At 45.1% G+C, this 18,995-nt stretch overlaps 1 protein-coding gene and 1 pseudogene across 1 annotated transcript in view; both read right to left on the bottom strand.

Annotated features, from left to right (window-relative positions):
- INSC (INSC spindle orientation adaptor protein) overlaps nucleotides 1-18,995 on the bottom strand; it is a 112,904-nt gene that overhangs the window by 31,346 nt on the left and 62,563 nt on the right. Inside the window, exons 6-7 of the mRNA XM_016139568.2 lie at nucleotides 15,464-15,577; nucleotides 9,060-9,185 (exon numbers count right to left, since the gene is read on the bottom strand). Of these exons, the coding sequence (XP_015995054.2) occupies nucleotides 9,060-9,185; nucleotides 15,464-15,577 (240 nt within the window). The remainder of the gene's footprint in view (nucleotides 1-9,059; nucleotides 9,186-15,463; nucleotides 15,578-18,995) is intronic.
- Nucleotides 345-463, bottom strand: LOC118603368 (annotated as a pseudogene).

The raw sequence follows: 18,995 nt of genomic DNA, 5'->3' as shown, positions 1-18,995 counted from the left end.
TATCCCAAAATTTACTTATAAATTTAAAGAAATCCCAATTGAAATTTCAGCAAATGTTTTTGTTGAAGTTAACAAGCTTATTCTAAAATGTATATAGAAATGTAAAAAAAAAAAATTAGAATTATCAAGATAATTTTACAAAAACAAAGCTGTAGGATTTATGCTACTAAATATAAAAAAAAAATTATGAAAGACCACAGGAACTCAGTGCCATATTGGCACAAGGATGGACAAAAAAGATTAATGGAATAGAAAATGCCCAGAAACAATATATCACTTACTTAGAAGAAAGACACCACTTTAATTCAGTGGTGAAAAGATGGCTTTTTTTTTTTTTTTTTTAATGCCTACAGCACCTGGTATTCCTAGGTGGTCTCCCATCCAAGTACAAACCAGGCCCAATCCTGCTTAGCTTCTGAGATCAGATGGGGTCTGGCACATTCAGGGTGGCATGGTCATGGACTAAGATGGTCTTTTTGATAATGGTGCTGACTCAACTGATATCATATGGAAAACACTCAACACTTAACACCATCTAAAATTTTTTAATTTAAATAGATCATAGAACTAGATGTGAAAGGTAAAACAATAAAGCTCCTATAAGAAAATATAGGAGACTGTTTTCATTATTTTAGGAAAAACAAATATTTCTTAAATAGACACAAGAAGCACTAACTACAAAAGAAAAGATCAATAAATTGAACTTTATCAAAGTGAAGAATTTCTATTCATTAGAAGACACCATTAAGATAATGAAAAGCAAACTGCTGACTGAAAATATATATTCTCAATACCTATAACTGACAAAAGGCTCATATGTAGGATATGTTTTTTAAAGTTTATAATTCAATAAGAAAAAGACATACAACTCATTTTTTTTTAATGGCAAAGTCTCAAACAAACATTTCACAAAAGATAACCAAATGGTGAATAAGAATATGGAAAAATGCTCACAATTATTACTCATCAGAAAAATGAAAATTAGAAATCGCTGTACCCCTAGGCAGGTCGCCATCAGGGCACTGCAGGTCCAGTCATCTCACAGCTATATACTACCTATTTGGATTTTTGAAGAAGCCCAAAGGAGAACGAAGATGTGTGTTTATTATCTGCATGTGTCTTTCCATACTCCTTACCTATCTGAGTCCTAAATTTCTTTTTCTTTCTCATCACCCTTCCCTCTCCCTGTCAGGGTTTATCATTCCACCTCATCACATGATGAGGCTGGGGTCTGTAAGGGTGCAAAGTCAACACGTAGCAAGCAAGTGGTTAACTGGGAATGGCACCCAGGCCTGCTCACCCAAAGGGCAATGTGCTGGAGGCAGCTCGCTCATACGGCACCTTCAGTGCCAGGCTGAGGGGTTTAGATTTTTTTCCAGTGAGAAGTAGGAGGTTTGGGAAGGGTTCTGTTCCAAGAAGGCACGGGTCAGACTTGCAGAGGAAGTCCAGAAGTTGGAGACCTACTAGATTACAAGATGTATCCACATCTTCCTCCCGAAAGAGCCTGATTAGTAGGAAGTATACTTTGTTGCCTTGAATTTGCAACCCCTCCCCCAAAACACACATAATAGGACACATACAGGACACACTGGCCCTGACCCCTGATTCCTGGCCAGAGCTCACTAGCCTCCCAGCCCCAGGAGAAAACAGCCTCAAGCAGAGTGGTAGGGCTGCCGCTGCTGCTTCTGTCCACCAGAGGCCGCTGTTGCACAGAACATGGGGTCCTGGAGCCTACATCTGAGACTGCAACCTGGGACTCAAGCTGCCCCGACCTCTGCACGCGTTTCCAAACGCAGGCTGCACCTTGCACGTGGGGTGCAGCCCTAAAGCCAGCAGGGCCTTCCTTCAGTTTGGACAATATTGGCCTGCAATCTCAGCATGAATCCTCGCGAGAAGAAGCCAGGGAGACAGGACAGAATACCTAATTTTGTTTGCCCCTCTTCACACCCCAGCCTTAGTCCACTCCCCACCACCTACGCCCCGCCACTCCACCCCACCCCCACCACCCCACCACCTCCCTCAAGGCAGATGGATGAGGTTGAGAGACTTGAGAATGGGGAAGTGAATGAGCCACGCTTACTTTAGAAAATCCCCTTGCTGGGCTGGGAAAGGTGACAATGGCCGTCCCTGCTCCAGTCGCCCTGTCCTTCAGTCACAGCACAGACAGCTCACCTGGCACCCTAGGATTCTCTGCAGAGTCCTAGCCTATTCCCAGGGCGGCTGAAAGCCTGTGCCTGGAGGCATGAGTGGTGAGGTAAACTGATAAGCTTAAGCGGAAAGGGGTTGGGAGGCAACTGGGATCTTTATTCAGAGGCATTCTCTCTCTCCCCCTGGGGCTGCAAGTCAAATTAAGCAAAGATTTCCTGCCTGGCATCACGGCTCCTCTCTCCCCACTCAGCCTTACTTACATATTAGAACTGACTCAGTCAAGACAAGTAAGCTGCCTTGCCCTGGGGTCTGCATACCATGCCTCTTTCAGTTGGAGTGGGGGGGGGGGTGGGGCGGGGGAGTTGTAGCAAACTAAACCTATGGCTAGAAGCAAAAGCATAGGGTTTCAGCCCAGCCTTGTCTCTCCCTCTCCCAGTGTCTCTATGCCTTCAAGCCTCAACGTCCTCTTCTGTGAAATGGGTGTGACCGTCTCTCCCTGCCTTCCTTGCAAAATGATTGTGAGAATCAAATAAGCAAAAGAATAAGAAACACCAGTTAACTTTTTTTCTCTGCAGATATTACATATTTCTGACCATCTGCAACCCTACAGGGAGCAGGCAATGGAGAGAAAGTTCTGTAAAATGGTAGCTGGAGCGTCGGAGCCTCCGCATCATGCCCCTGTACCCTACTTGCTCCTGCCCAGGGTCTCTGTGACTTCAGTAGCCAGATCCAGGCCTCCCTGTCTCCAGCTTGGCCCTTCAGATGTCAGCGCATTTCAATCTCAAGAAGCTGCCCCAAAAAAACAGGGGTGGAGGGTAAGGTTGACAAACAGCAGTTTTCTCATTTCTGGCCATTGACGATTTTCTCCTCAGCCTTGAAATTGAGCCCTCCTTCCCTGCCCCCCTGCTCCTCTTTAATTTCTCCATCGATTTTCATTGAACTCTCCCCTGGGCTTCAGCAAAGGGTGAAATCCTTATTTGAAAAAATAAAACAAGAAGGAGGAGGAGGATGGGAATAAAAGAAAGCTCTGTTGAAAGCAAGATTGTCTCTGGTCTTGAGGCTGGAAGAAGCAATTACTAGAACTTTCTTGGAGGTTTCCTTAGGCTGTCTGAGCACTGGGCTTAGAATTCATTCTTTCCACACCCCTTATGGCCCTAGACTTCTAAGTTCCTGTCTCTTAGGTCCCCAGCCTCCCGCCTGGACCAGAGGCCCTAGTCCAACTCCAGTGCCTCTCCAATCCCATCCTACGCCCTGGCCCTGTCCAACCCCAGCTCCTGCACAAACAGTGCCTTGGCCATCTCATTAGCCACTTCCCCATTTGATAAAGCAAAAACTGAGGTTCAGAGGGGAATGACTTGCTGCCTTGCCCCCTTTCGGCTTCTCCTAAACCCTGCCGTCTTTCCTCTGTAATGCCAGTCTACCTTCCCAGCTCCAGTCCTCCAGGAAGGCTGCTCTGACCAGTCCAGGCAGGCTAGGTCCCCTGACCACCCAGACAGAGATTGGTCCATCCACTCCCATTGGGTTGTGTGGCTCTGGAGCCCTCACTCTCTCCTTGGCCCTCATTTTCTTCCTTCCATCCTCTCTAAAGTGGACTTAGAGAACACTGCCTCCTTTTGGGGGCTTCCTCAATTCACTGAACGTGAAACTCCTAAAAGACTTAGAACCTTACTGGCCCACTGGCCAGGCCAGCTGCCTCTGCTGAGGCCACTGTCCCCTAGCCTGCCTGGGAGCTCCTCCCTGACCTTCTGGGACCAGCTCTACTGCCTCCGTGGTGCTGCCTGAACCAGCACCCCAGGCAGAAGTGGTACCACAGGCCTGTGGCCCCTGATGGCCATGGGACAGGTGTTCCCACCATCAGTATTGCTAGGCCTCTCCCTGCTCAGCCATCCTGGGAGGCAGGGAACACAGCTCCTTGTCTCTCCTCCCCAGAGCCCAGCCAGGGGACTGGGGAATGAAAGACGATTGTCTGCCAAGGACACAGGGAAAGTAGGACGGACTTCCTGAAACTTGCTGTTCCAGGAGGAACATGATGGTGGGGAGAGAGGGGCCCAGTGTGAACCGGACCTCTAAAAAGAAAGAATGGAGACTTGAAGCATCCTCTGGATACCTCTGGAGAGTCCGTTACGGTGTTTGGCATCTTGCCCCTCTTTGGGGAGTATCTGTCTCTGTTCCCCACCAAGGCTAACAACTGAAGCCTGGCTCCAGGGAGCCATTCCCCTACAGTCCTCACCTCAGAAGGCCCAGCGTTGCACAATGTAAAGAACATAGGCTTTAGAACCAGACAGACTTGGGTCTGAATACAAGACCTGCATTCATAAGCTGAGGAAACATGTCTCTAATCCTCAGTTTCCTCATCTGTAAAATGGAAAGGTTGTGAGGAGTTGTGCTCCAGCCGTACCCAACTGGTCCATACTGCGCACTGGGCAGCATCTTTGACCATGCTAGCTCCTTCTGCTGGCATGCCAAAACACTGCCTTTTCTACCAGATGGTCATCTTCCCAAGGCCAATGATTTTTTAAAAAGATTTTTATTAAAATACAGCTAACATACAATACTGTATTAGTTTCAGCTGTATACCATATTATTCAACATTTATATACCTAAAGAAGTGACCATCGAGAAGTCCAACAAGCATTTGACACCACAGTAGTCAGAGGCCATTGATTTTCAAAATCCCAGCAATTAGCACCGTACTTGCTACAATCATATCAGCTACCACTTATTGGGTGCTTACTGTGTGCCAGACACCATATTACTGCACATCTGGTCTTCTCCGACAGTCCTGGGAGGTGGATTTTATCATGCCATTTAATTGAAGAAACTACACCTCTGGTAAGTTAAATAACTTACTCAGTGTAGCGTGTCCAAGTTCATATGTGAGCTTCCAACCCAGGAGAGCCTGACTCTCTAAGGCCATGCTTCCCCCACCAGGCCAGGCTGCTTCACAACAAAAGCGTGACGAAAGAATGAATTAGTAGTGTGATTAGATGGCAATGGACGGGGTGAGTGAGCAAGTAAGTGAGTGAGTTAAAAGTGACTGACCAGATGACAGAAGGAATGAAGAAGCAGATGCCTAAATGACTTGACATGAGTGGAGGAAACCACAACTAAATCTATGACCACACAAATGCCCCAAACCTGACAGAGCTGAGGCATCACGTAGCAGGCCTGGGGATGGATGGGAGTATCTGGTGACCTGACTAGGCCCACACCTCCAATGCTGAAGTCTGTACATGATTTAATGAACCTCTTCAAGGCTGAGGGGAAGTAGGGGGAATCACATGACAGAGATGAATTTCACCAAATCCAGCACAATTTCTCATTGCCAATTAATTAAGTGAGCTTCAGCAAGGAGGCCAGGCCAGTAAATCAGGAGAAGCTGGGATTTTGACATTACCTAATTAGGGCACGAACGTGCCTGGTGAGTGGGCAACTAGCAAGAGCCCCTGGGCACTGCACTTCCCCACCCGGCTTTCGCCATGCATGTCCTGCTGCGGTTACTACCATCCAGCCTGTCCGTGGACTTCACCTTCCACCCTAAACACTGACAATGGCAGACCCCACCAGAGAAGCTGAGGACCGTGCTCAGCAGCCCAGGTCACAGAAGGGGGCAGGTGTGGTCAGGACTGAGGGAGGGACAGAGACAGAGAGCAAGGGACACCTAGGCCCTTCCTGGGTGTCTCTAGAACCCCTCACACCTTTGGAAGTGGTGTGATGAGGAGGAAAAGAGGGTGGCCTCCCGAATCAACTTTCAGCCCTAGGTCTGCATAATGGTTCACAGCCCAGGCTGGCTCTGTCTTGACAGAGCTGAAATTAAACTGCTACCAGGCCATTTATTAGCTGTGTGCTTTTGAGCAAGTTACTTCAGATCTCTGAGTCTCCTTTCCTTCTATAAACAGTAGGCATAATAACAGCACCAGAGAATTAACAATTAAACGACAGTGATGGGATGGGCTTAAAAAATTACTTGCCCAAAGCAAGTATTTGATATGTTAGTTATTGTGTTTATCATTATTGTCATGGTATCCTCATTCCCTGATAGAACAGGGGTCAATAAACATTTCCTGTAGAGGGCCGGATAGCAAATATTTTTGACTTTGCAGGCCGTATGATCTCTGGCAGTTACTCAATTTTATTGATGTAGACAACACCTAAATGGATGAGCATGGCTCTGTCCAATAAAATTTTGTGCATCAAAATTTTAATTTCACATAATTTTCATGTGACACAACTGTTATTATTCTTCTTTTGATTTTTTCCAATCATTTAAAAATGAAAAACAAAAAAAAAATCAAACAAAAATAAAACATTCTTACCCATGAGCTATATATACCCAAACAGGCAGCAGGCTGACCTTGGCCCACAGGCCATCGCTTGCCACCCCCTGCACTAGAATGTAAGCTCTGTGAGGAAAAGGAGTTTAGCCTGCTTTGTTCACTGCTGTACTCCCAGCACCTAAAACAGTGCCTGGCAAATAGCAGATAGTCAATAAATATTCGCTGAATGAATGAATTACATGCTGTGTGATTCTGTACAATAAGTCATTTCACCTCTCTAGGCCTTGGTTTCTTTATATTTACACTGGGGATGCTTGCACACTCAAGGTGAGCATAAGATGAAATGAGAACACATGTGGAGCCACTTCTGCAAGCTCTGTAGCTGCTGTGCAGTGTAGTTGCTCTTTTTGACCACACAGGGGCTCTTCGCAGGTAATTCTCGCTCCCACTCAGTGATGCTCCTGAAAGGTCTCTCTGAACAGGCATGAGAGTTGACAGTGTATAGAAAGAAATCTGACCTGGAGAGGGCAATGCCCAGAGCTACCTTCTCCTGGGGGTAGGGAGCAGCACACTGGCCAGTAGCAGCAAGGTAGCCTAGGGTTTAGTTACAGGGACTTTTTCAGTGCTCTAAAAGCATTTAACCAGCAAGGCATTAGAATCAAGCAGACTGGGTCCAAATTCTAGTGCCAAATCTTACCTCGTGATTTTAGGGAAGTCACTTAAACTGCTGAGACTAAGCTTCCTTGTCTTCAAGATGGAGATGTGAACAGTGCTCACCTTACAAGATTTGGTGAGTTAATGAAGGAATGTGTGTGTGAGAGGGTGCTTAGTAAGCCCTCAGGCATGGAGTGTTTGTTCCCTTTGTCCTCTGGCTTAGTTAGTGGGGCAGAGTCTGACTCCCAGGACAGGTGGCCCAACTGGCTTGATAAAGACATATTCTGGCTTTAAAGCAGCATCAGAAAGGTAAATGGAAAAAATTGCCTCCAGCCTTCCTGTACAGTTTTTCAGTTCTAAACAACAGCAACAACAAAACCTTGCTCTTTTTCTTCCCTAGACTGAAATTTTCCTGCTGCTCTGCAAGCTCTCTAGAGCCAAGAAATCCAGTGCTTTTGGAGGACTGGTGATTCTAGCCTCTTCTTTTTTCTTCTTTCATTCTTGCTGTCAACCAGCATGAAAGAAGAGGAGAAACAAACTATGTCTGGCCAGTTTTCCACTGTCCAAAGAAAAACATATTAAAGAAGAAGAGAGGAATATTCAGTAAATGATGCTGGACTTGCTTGATTCATTTGCTTCATGGAGATTGTCTGTCTGTCTGTCTATCACATCACTGACCCCTCCTCCAGTTTGCCATCTAGGCGAGCACACACATACAAAGACTTCCGACCCCTTGGGAAGGGGCACTCTGTCCAGAGGGCTGGCATTTGCTCCTCCACCACCTCCTGTGTAATGTCAGACAAATTACTTCCTCATTCTGAGCCACAGCCTTCTCATCTGTAGAATGAGCAGATTCCTCCATCCTTAGCTAAGAGCATCTTCTGAGCCCATGATCTTGTGACCCTGTTTGGTAGCCTGAGTAGGTTTGGAAAGGGGTAGAGTGGAAAGTAAGATGGCCGTCTGTCTGGCAGTCCAGACCAAAATGAAGAAGCTGGGGTAGGGTGCACAGGTTTTCTGGGCAGCCAGGACCTGGCTATGGCACACTATGCAGAGGAAGAGAAGCAATTTGCTTGCCCAGCCCCATTTAGACCTGTCACAGGAACAGACTCAAGGTTTCTACCCCCAACCTTGCAAGCACCACAATTGTCACTAGGATACACCAGGCCTTTCTACCTCTCTTTCACAAAAAAACATTTCAGCATCTGTCCTTGAAACTTGCCCCAAATGTCAGCCCTAGCTTCCCCAATCCTCCTGGCTAACGTCTCTGGGGAGCCACCTGCAGGCTCAGACCCACTCAGGTCCTGGTGGAGGAGAAGCCTCAGCCCCACAACCTGGAATGGGTGGCGGGGTCGGGTGGTGGTGGTGGTGGCTGGAATTAGTCACGTTGCTCTAGGTTGGCCTGGAACTGAAGCACCTGTCCTACCAAAGACCACCTTCCCTCTAACCTGGCGCATCCCCATGCCATGTTGACCTGGCATATGCTCGTACTTAGGCTTCACTTTCCCTTATCCTAGCTCTCCAGTCTCTAGTCTTGGTGAAGCCCCACCTGCTTGCCAATGCACCCAGTGCTCATTCTATTCTTGACCATTCTGTCCCCGGAGGCGCTGGATCCTCCACCTTCTGCCAGAGTCCTGCCATGAGGACCAACTGCCCTGAACCTTGACGCCACTCCCCACCCCACTTCCTGTCTCCTGCTCTGTTCTACCCACTGGGCTCTGTTGGTCATTCCACCAGGAAGTGCTACGTGCCACTTTGGGCCATGCCTTTCTGGCCTAGTTTCTCAGTTCCTGTCCTCTTAACATCTTCATTAACTCCAATAGTCAAGATTCCAGCAGCCTCACCTGAACGATGCTCAAGAAAAGGAGGGACTTGAGGGACATGCTCTATGAAGAAATCCAGATGGCCACCAGGAAGGCTTTTCCTCCACCTACTCACCCTGTTCCCGGACTGCAGGCTGCCCAGCCGGCCAGTTACACTCACCTTCTCCAGCTGGTGGACCCCCTCTTCCACACAGCAGATGGAGGCCAGCGTGCGGAGCGCCTGGGGGTACAGACACCGGAAACTGTCCTGCCGGCAGACCTTGAAGAGAGCAACAACTCCACCCTCCTGCCAAGGAAAAGAAAATATCACATGACCTTATGGTGTGACCTTTCCTTATGGCTGACTCAAAATTAATTCACATCCCTCAGCAGGTATGCTGTTGTGTCTGTAAGGTGGCGAAATAGGGCACCTCAAAATATGAAACTTTAACATAAAGATTATTTTGAGCTGGAGGCTTCCCAGCAGTCTGGGAGTGAGGAGTGCACTCATCCTAACAGTCATATTTATTCTATAAAAATCAGTGGAGCCCCCTTAACTCTCAGAGCAAAGTGAGAGAGCCAACAGAGCACAAAAGTGACTCAACCTGGCACCCAGAAAACTGGTAGCCACACCACCGTGGGCGTCCAGAGCAGAAGCCAGATACCCCATGTGGGGTTCTACCCTGTTTCCTCCTGTCCCCTTCCTTGAGAGCTGGAAGGGGTGGCGGCATAATACATGTGTGAGCAAGTGATCTGAACTTGACCCTAAGAAATACTTGCTCTAACCTTACCACCCCTGGTTCTAAATAAGCCCACTGCAGTCTCTTCCCCCAAATGAGACAATGTTACAATAAGAAGAAGGTGAGTTCTGACCATTCCTGGTGAGATTTTTGAGAACCCTCAACAGAAAATGTACTGAGCACTTACTACACACCAGGCACCGTTGCATGTTCTGGGGGTGCAGCTGTGAGCTCGACAGAATAATGAATAAGCAATTGGAAGAGGAAGCAATAATCACTATGGCCCAGAACAGACTCACTGAAATAAGTTCTATATCCCAGGCCATCCCTTCCCTGGTACCCCACAAAGATAGGCACAGGGCCCTTTTCACCCTCAGAGTTTTACTGCTTAGCACTATAAGGACTAAGATGAAAATGTCCAATCCTAGAAAAGTTTATAATCTCTGAAATTTTATAAATAGCTAGGTGTGATTCTTAACTCTTATATCCCTACTTCCTTTTGGGGTAGTTTGGAAAGGGGGCATATCTCAGGGCTAGTAAATTCATTCATGCAGCCAGAAAATATTAATGGCTTATTATGTGCCAGACACCATGCTGGGCACTAAGTAACGTGGCCTCAGTCCCTGTCCATACTGACTCATGGTCTGACAGACAAAACGAGTCATGGGAAGGCAGACAACTTTAAAAGCAGGAAAAAATCTGGATAAAGTGCAGTGAAATGGGTGGGAGGATATAGACTTAGAGGAGCACAGAGCAGGCGCTTTGAACACGTTCTAAAAGGGGTTGTAGAAGCATGAAAGAGAAGCCGTCGGGTTTTAAGTGCACATCATCACTCTGATAAAATCATGCTCTGGCATGGGACAAGGCACTTACCCCCTCTGATTTCTTCCTTCACAGGCCTACATCCCTGCCTTCCTACTTTCCCACCGTTCCTGGGACATCTAATGAGGGTTTCACATAAAGATCTTACAAAGAGAGTCACTGAAGTAAAATCAGATTATTCTTTAAAGTGAGAAGAAAAGAAACAAAAGTCTCCCTAACCAGCCCTGCTGGTCATTGATGACTTCCCTGACCTAGCTGTTTTTATATGTATGTATGTATATATACATGTGTATTTATATTTAATCATATACAGCAAAGTATTATTTATATATGCACAATGTTAGAGATAGATGAATAGTAGATAGATGACATAGATAAAAGAGATAAATAGATAGGTTTTATAAATAAATGATTGATAATAGATCAATGATAGATGATAGATATAAATAAATGATTGATGATAGGTAGATTGATGATAGATAGATAGATAGATAGATAGATAGATAGATAGATGATAGATGACAAACAGATAGATAGATAGATAGATAGATAGATAGATAGATAGATAAATAGATAGAAAGAAAGAATTTATATCTGGAACCGATGGCAAAGAATTGGTGCCAAAGAACACAGGCCAAGCGCAAGGATCGATGTGGCAGCCTTCCTTTGGCTCAGGAAGCACTGAGCCCAGCATAACTATATTTAAGCCTCTGCACCCATTTGCATTGCATTTTCATTACATCCTTTCCCAAGCCTGTGAAAAATGGCCTTCTTAGCATTTTTAGTTACTGGGAGAGGAAGGGGGTGGGAAATTTTGAATCCAAACTGAGGGGGTTCTGGTTCAAATCTGGCTCTGCAGCTGGTTAACTTTGGCCAAAATGAGGTCATGACAGTCACATGATCGAGCTTTTTAGAGAGTAACTGAATTCATGTATATGAATGGGCCTCACAGCCAAGTGAGGGTCAGGCGGCTATGGAAGGCTTCCTGGTCAGAAGAGTGTCTTATACCCTTACGAAAGATGTCTCGAGGGCTGAAATATGTGGGAGGGAGAGGAGGAAGGAGGCAGTGAGGAAGTGAGATGGATTAGTGGCATAGACCACCCTGAAACCCTCATTGAGGACCCGAGAGTGGCACTCATCTTAGCGTAAAGCTGGGAATCGCCTGAGCTGGCAGAATCCTACTGTTGGCTGGAGCTTGTTTAATTTTATAGAAAGCTCCAGGCTCAGAGCCCAGCTGTATATAGTGTGCATTATTCAGACAGACTTGGGATACGCTGTCATAAAACTGGAGTCTGCCACTGTGGGGAGTGTAGACCAATGCTGGGAAGAATCATAGAGGAGCTGGGGTACAGGGTAATTTCAGCAAAGCACAAGGGAATTTTCTTTGCTTTGCACTCGGAAAGGGATGGGGTTTGCTACCACCACCATAGGGAAGACTGGGTTTGTCCTTGGCCTGCACAGGAACCCAAGAGGCTGAGCTGACAGGCCTCAGACAGGCTGTCAAATCGTCTCATGGATGCAGCTCGGATGGACGGAAGACCCAAAGACAGACCACACTGAGCCCCAAAGAGGTGGGTGGGAAAGGCCACTGGGGGAACTCCCCTGCATCTGTCACAATGTTGGGCACCTTTCCTGAGCATTGACAGTGAGGATGATGTGCAGGGTATACCAGAGACTCCAAGCCCCTGTGTCACTGTCAAAAATAGATACCCAAACAGTGATTCCACTGGAGGAACCAGTCTCACCACCTTCCAGGCTAGAAAGATGGAAACCATCACTGAATCTTCTCTCCACTTCGACCTTCTGCCCACTCTCTCCCAAAGACCAAAGATATGAGAAAGTTGAGATTAAGATTCTGGAGTCAGCAGATCAGTTAAAATCCCAGTTCTGCATTGAATGTGTATGACTTTGTTTCTGAGCCTCTGTTTCCTCATCTTAAAAATGGGAATTATAACGATAACCATCCTAAGATTATCAGAAGCAGTAACGACATAATGAATGGAGACCTTAACATAATGCTTGACATATAGAAAGGACTCAGTAAATAATGAAGGATGTGGAAGGTGGGAAGTGGGCAAAGGGAGGAAAAGTTTGAAAAGGAAAAGAAAGGCAGGAGGAAGAGGAGGAGGACGTGCTGCTACGAGGCAGTTCATAACAGTAACTAAGAGCGTAGCCTTTGCTGCCCCACAGACAGGTTCGAATTCCAGCTCAGCCACTTACTAGGCCTGTGACCTCACTGTCTCAGCTCCCTCACCTCTGCAATGCAGATACATACAGCTACCACAGAGGATGAGGTTTAGATAGGTTATTATATAGAGGGCCCTTAGAACATTGTCTAGCACATAGCAAGCGCTACATAGATGTTTATTTTTTTTTATTTCTACTACTACTATAGCTACCACCACCACTATCATCATCAAAACTGACAACTTCTAGAGCTTAGAAATCTCAGGTTCTCCTTTTTCTTCCCCACACCTGCTGATGCCTCCCAATGCCAGCCTTCCTCAGCCTCAGGCCTGAAGTGAGCAAGCCGACCACTGCATGGGGTACCAAGAGCAGAGAAGAGGAAATCCTGTTTAAGAGGGAGCCAGAATTATTGAAGAAGGAGCTTTACCAGGAAAGGGAAGTACTCTAAGTTTCTGAGCCAACTGAGCTGGTAAAATGGAAACGGCATTGACTCCAGGACTGAACAAATGTCTTTTCAAGTTTTGGATGCTCAATGTATTCAGCAACTGTGAGTCCTGGTGTTCTTTTCTGTAAAACTGGGTCACTGATACCTGTCTCAGAGAGGTGCATGTAGACAAGATACAATAACCGTATGGGTCGTGCCAAGCACAGGCCCTGGCACATTGAAAGCAACCAAAAATAGTCATTTTTCATATAGTTATTGTTAATATTCCATGAGACATACATATTCCCTTGGGCAAGTTCTGATGGTATGTGGCCCATGTCCACACTCAAAGGACCAACCAAATCTTTAAACAACTACTGGTTACAGTTCTTGAGAGCCCAGGGCTGGTTTGGGGGTGGATAATAGTTAAAAGAGCTGAGGAGGGGTCCTGGCCCAGGCCTTTCAGCCCTGCTCTCTTACTACTGGAAATGCTTGGGGTCAATATTTAACTTGTGGTAAGTCCTGCTCCCTAGAAAAGACTAGCATCCTCTTTGGCTTAGACTCTCCTCAGCTTTTCTGAAAGCCAAGTACAAATCCAGGCAGGCAATAGGGGCTGCCTATAGCACATGGGGACAGAGCCTGGAATGCCCAGTCCCTGGAACAGAAAAAGAGCTTTAGCAAAGTTTTCTTCCCAGGAAACTTTTAAGGCCCGTTCTTTCCAAAACATTAAAAGACTTCAGGCCCCAGGCTGACTTTCAGTGGAGTTCCTTGCCCCTTTCATGCCTCAGATCCACACCTGGGACCCAAACCCAGCCAATATTTGCAACTTATTTTGAAAGAAGAAAACAGTCCTTGTTCCAAAAGAGTGTCAGCTAATTTCTATCTGAAATGAATTGTTGACCTGACATTAAGCCAGTTCCAGCACCAAGTTGGAGCAGTTCTCTGTTCCCACAGCACCAAGACAGACCCCTACAGAGTCAACACTCTTGATCAAGCTGGATGACTGGATCCCAGAATCCTTGGAGAGGACAGACCTGCTGTTACCCTCTCCACCCACTTTGCCCCAACAATACCACAAGCTTTCTAAGTTAAACCGAACCTAAATCACTCTGAGAGATAGTGGTCCCAACCCAAGAAGCACATTAGAATCACCCCAGGCCACATTCCAGACCAATTAAATTTGAACGTGAATTTGAATTCTTAAAACTCCCTCCTGAGTCTAATGTGCATACAGGGTTGAGAACTGAGCCACACTTTGGCCCAAGAACCTGAAAGCCCAAGGATTGAATCAGAAGTCACCACCATGGGCTTTAGAACCAAAATTTCAATTAAAAAGTTTTAGGTTCTAATTCTGACTCCATTCTTCACCAGTTGTGGGGCCCTAGGCAAGTTCCTCGAATAATTTCTTCAACTACAGATGGGAACAACATGGTACCTACTTCCAAGGATAGTTTTGTGATTGAAAAGAAGCAATGTATGTAAGGCATTAAGCACAGTGGACAGCAACATTTGAATGTCAGCTATTGCTGTGATGTATACTTTCTTTCTCCCCTGGCCAGATACCTTTCCCTTTAGGACTTAGATCAGTGATGCTTATAGTCTGGCCATGCCTCCAAGTTACTTGTAGAGCTCGTTCAAATGTCAATTCCCAGGTCTTACTGCAGGACCTCAGTAAACCTTGGGTGGAAACCAAAGTATTGGTGTTTTCCAAAAACTCCCAGAGCAGTTGTGATACAGAGTCAGGACTAGGACCCACCAAGCTGGAGCATCTTCCTGTGACTGGTATCTTAAGTCTATTGAAGGACAGAATTTACTCCCAATTAGATAACTGGCTCTATCCCCAGTAGTGATGTCATTTCTCAAGTAAAAAAGTAAAAACAAAACAGACCCTAGTGAAATCCTCAGGTTACCAATTGCCTCTATTTGCCCTAACTGTTTAGACTTCAAGTGTAGAGACAAATTGACCATGAAGCTAACAAATTATAACTTTCATTGTAACTGATGAAAACTACTGTCTTTTTCAATTATGTCTTCCTCTCATGTAGTATTGGAGTGGCTGCAGGCATCTTTGGGATGCAGCCAAGAACTAGAGTCGGGAGATATAGTCAGTGTGGGTTTGGTGGGATATGTGGAGACTGGAAGGAGTGTTGATATTTATAATAGACATCTTACATGAAGAAAGATGACAGAAGGTCTGAGGGCACTGAGACATCAAGTAGGGAATGAGTGAGAGGGCTGGCCACTATTAAAGATGGAGACGCCAAGGCCCAGAGAGGAGAAGTCACTCTTCCGAGGCCATATAACAAGCAAATCAAGAGTCAGGACAACTTCCTGAGCCAGCCGTTCCCACTAAAGCAGCTTCCTTTCATTCTCCCCAGGCCTCTCATTTTGGCCTCCAACCATGAAACTTACCTTGGCTATGATACGGCACAAAGGAGCCCCCTCCTGGGTCAGGCTGAACAAGTTCCCAGTGGTGGATTCTGTGGTGTAGATATTGTCAGAGGCATCAATTTTTCTCACCAGTGCCTAGGAAAAGAGAGCAGTTTTTGTTGGTTACTCCCTCTCACCTACCCTCTGCTCATCTTCTTTAATGAAATACCAATGGGTCCATGCTCTAAGAGGCCCCTAGAATCTATAATCCTACCCCATCCACCACCTTGCTATGGGATGATGATGTTCTAACTTTGGGAAAGACATGAGTCAGCATGGGGTCTGAACTACATTTCAGAAATATGGGACTGTTTCAAACCCCTGGGGCATGGACAACAAATGTGCCCTACTCTAGTGGATTGGAAAATCAGCTCTCAACATTGATGGTCTCAGCAAGTACCCTTTTATTGTGCTACTGACTCCTAAGGAGGACAGCAACCAGCAGTTAACTAAACAAACCATCAAGTTGACAAACAATGAGTTGCTACAGCTATGACCAAAGAATTTGCTTATTTGGGGTTGTTATTAGCCAACAGGAAACTCCAGCTAGGTGATGGGTTCAGGTGTTGAGTTAAGAGAAACACTACTCTACAGAGGCTTAACTGCTTGAGTGGGGGGACATTTGCATTGGGTGTCTGGCCAAGCCAAAACGGCAACACTGGGAGTTCTGTCAAAGAGCGGGTAAACTCAGTAAGGTAAGCCACTCTGGTCAAGGCTGAGGACCTGAAGGATAGCTAAATCTAAGGTGAGAGGGCTGGGAATGACTGAACATAGGACCCAGGGAGGCCCAGGAAGAAAAGCAAATGGAAAATTTATCAATAAGAACATTATTCCTAGAATAGTTTAGCTTATTTCTGAGAAAAAGCTTTTCACATATCTTGAAACCACTTGATAATCAGTCATTACTTTGAAGTATATGATTCACTGATTATAAGTGATTTCTATCCGCTAATTAATACTAGTTTCTTGAATTTCTCCTGAGAGATGTGGAGATGGAGGTTGGGCAGAGTTGCCTTTGGGGGTCTCATGCAAGAAAGTAAGACCTCCAGAGATGGGTGCTCTGAGCAGCCACTTTTGCAATTTCGGTTGCCATGTTTATTTTGAAATACTAAATGGATTTGTTTCTAATTAACTCTGGTGTTATGGAAAAGACACTTAAAAGGAAATAATATCTGAGTTCTATCCAAGGTTGCCTTTTTAAAAACATACTTTGTTGATGAGGAAGTGTATATATGGTTAAAAGCATGGATTCAGGAGCCAAACCGCCTGGGTGAAAATCCTGGCTCTGCCACTTCCATCTACGTGCCCTGGAGCATGTAATTTATCCCTTCTATGCCTCAGTTTCCTCGTCTGCAAAACGGTGGACATAACAGTGTCTATCTCTTATGGTGGTTGTACCCATCTACTAAGGTTGTCAATATATATAAAAGACTTCTAATGGTAGCTGGAACTGAAGAGCAAAATAAAATTGTTAGCAGTTTCTATTTTGTGATCTTGGACAACTGAAGTAAACACCCTAGTCCTCAGTTTCTCCATCTGTAAAATGATTAAAATTAAGGGAGTTTGAGGCTCAAGGTAAATGATTCTTCCTTTTTCTTCTTTATTCAAACTCATAGGATTCTCACACTAAGATAAAGTGTGTATTTAATCAAACTATATTAAATATAAAAATTATACCTAAGATTTGATAGATGCCTCTTGTAAGTTATTCAATAAAAGGTAAAATTAACAATCGAGATTAGTCACTATGAATCTCTATAATGAACGTATTTCTTAGAATCCTTCCCCGCCATTACCAGAAGCAGTTACATAAGTGATACTAATGCTCACACGAAAATGCAGATTTCGTATATTGGGGTTCTGTACCTAAATGATAATTACCTAATGTTCCTGATTAGTGTTTGCACTTGAAGCAAATTAACATTATATTAAACAATTCAAACCCAATGTCTTTTGCAATCGCCTGCTACTATTAGACAATTTATGTCTGAGAATAATTTCTTTTAATGTCTATACACATATATACTGTAATTACACCCCAGATTTGTCTCAGTGAATCAGCTCTCTGACAATGACAAATGATAAGTATCCTTCTCGCGGGCATAAATTTGGGAAGATGTAAAATCAAAGCTTCTCCAAAATCATCAAGGCCCTAAATATCATAAGACGTCAGAGCTAGAAGGGTCCTCAGAAGTTTTGTCCAAACTTTATTACACAATTGAGGAAAGAGACAAAGAAATCAAACCAAGGTCACACATGTGGTACCTGGTGGAGTTGGACCTTAACCCTGTGATCCGACTTCCTGTTTTCAACCATCAGTGAATTCATCTCCTCCAATGTTGGCAGGACCTCCGCTGGACTAGTGGAGATGAAAGTACCAAGCCAAGGAAGCTAAACAGCCTCTTAGCTTTCAGCAAGTTGCAGTCCATTGGCATCTACAGTGCTCTGCCCTCTGGTGGCCAGGGCTCTTGCTGCAAGGAGCAGAGGTGACTGACCAAGAGCCTCAACTGCTTCCGCTCTGGATTCATCACTATGTTCTTGCCAAGGCTGCACTTCCCCTAAGCTGCTCCCCACCCGGACTGAGCACAGCAGGCGTACTGGCACAGATCCATGACTGTGGGACAGGGCACTCCTCGAACAGGTGACTTCGACTTGAAAATTCTGTCTTTTTCTACTCAATTCTTCCTTTTTTCCTCAGTTGCAACATAGTTTTGCACCCCTACTCCTGTTTCCTCCCCTTTTTCTTTCACAGGCATCTCTTACGGAATTCTCTTTGTGTCAACTTCAAACTAACACAGTCTCTAAAACCAAGTTTTTTCAGGAAATCAATGAGGAATTAGAGAAGTATCAAAAATTTACTTCACCCTATATCATGAGAAGAGCTTGAAAAACATGCAAACAAAATAAAGAAAAACAGACCGATTTGCTGAATGACAGATATATTTTCTTAAAAGATAGACCATGCAGATATGAAACACAAAAATGAGATATTGAAAATCAGGATAAAGATATAAGAAGGTTAAGGAGATGCATGAAATTCAACTGCTTTAAATAAGGAATTCGAAAAGGAGGATAGATTTTTGACTGTTTCTCAACCAAAAAGAATAACTGGAGCCCAATGAAATTTATCAAGACAGGCAAACTCTCAAACAGCAGCCTGGAATGAGCTCCTCAGAAGGAGCCAGGAAAATATGGTAAAGCTTCTTCCTAAAGCTTCAGGTAGAGAATCCACAGTTAGACATTGCAAGGTTAGCCCAGCTATATGAAAGGATTCCGTAAAGGTGGGAAGATTTGACAGGGTGGGGTAGATTAATGATGGTCACAAACTCTTTGCTATTCCTCTCATAAAGAGGTGTGTTCTGATTTTCCTCCTTTTGAACCTGGGCTGCTCTCAGTGACCAATAGAAACCAGCACTTGGTGGAATTGATGTTCTGAGACTTCTAAGATGGGGAAGAAACCTTGAAGCTGCCACTGCGGCTCCTTGGAACATTCTTTTCAGAGTCCTGTGCTACC

The sequence above is a fragment of the Rousettus aegyptiacus genome, unplaced genomic scaffold, assembly GCF_014176215.1.
Source record: "Rousettus aegyptiacus isolate mRouAeg1 unplaced genomic scaffold, mRouAeg1.p scaffold_m13_p_5, whole genome shotgun sequence".
Classification (NCBI taxonomy): domain Eukaryota; kingdom Metazoa; phylum Chordata; class Mammalia; order Chiroptera; family Pteropodidae; genus Rousettus; species Rousettus aegyptiacus.
The sequence above is the reverse complement of the archived record's forward strand: the minus strand, read 5'-3'. Positions and strand labels throughout refer to the sequence as shown.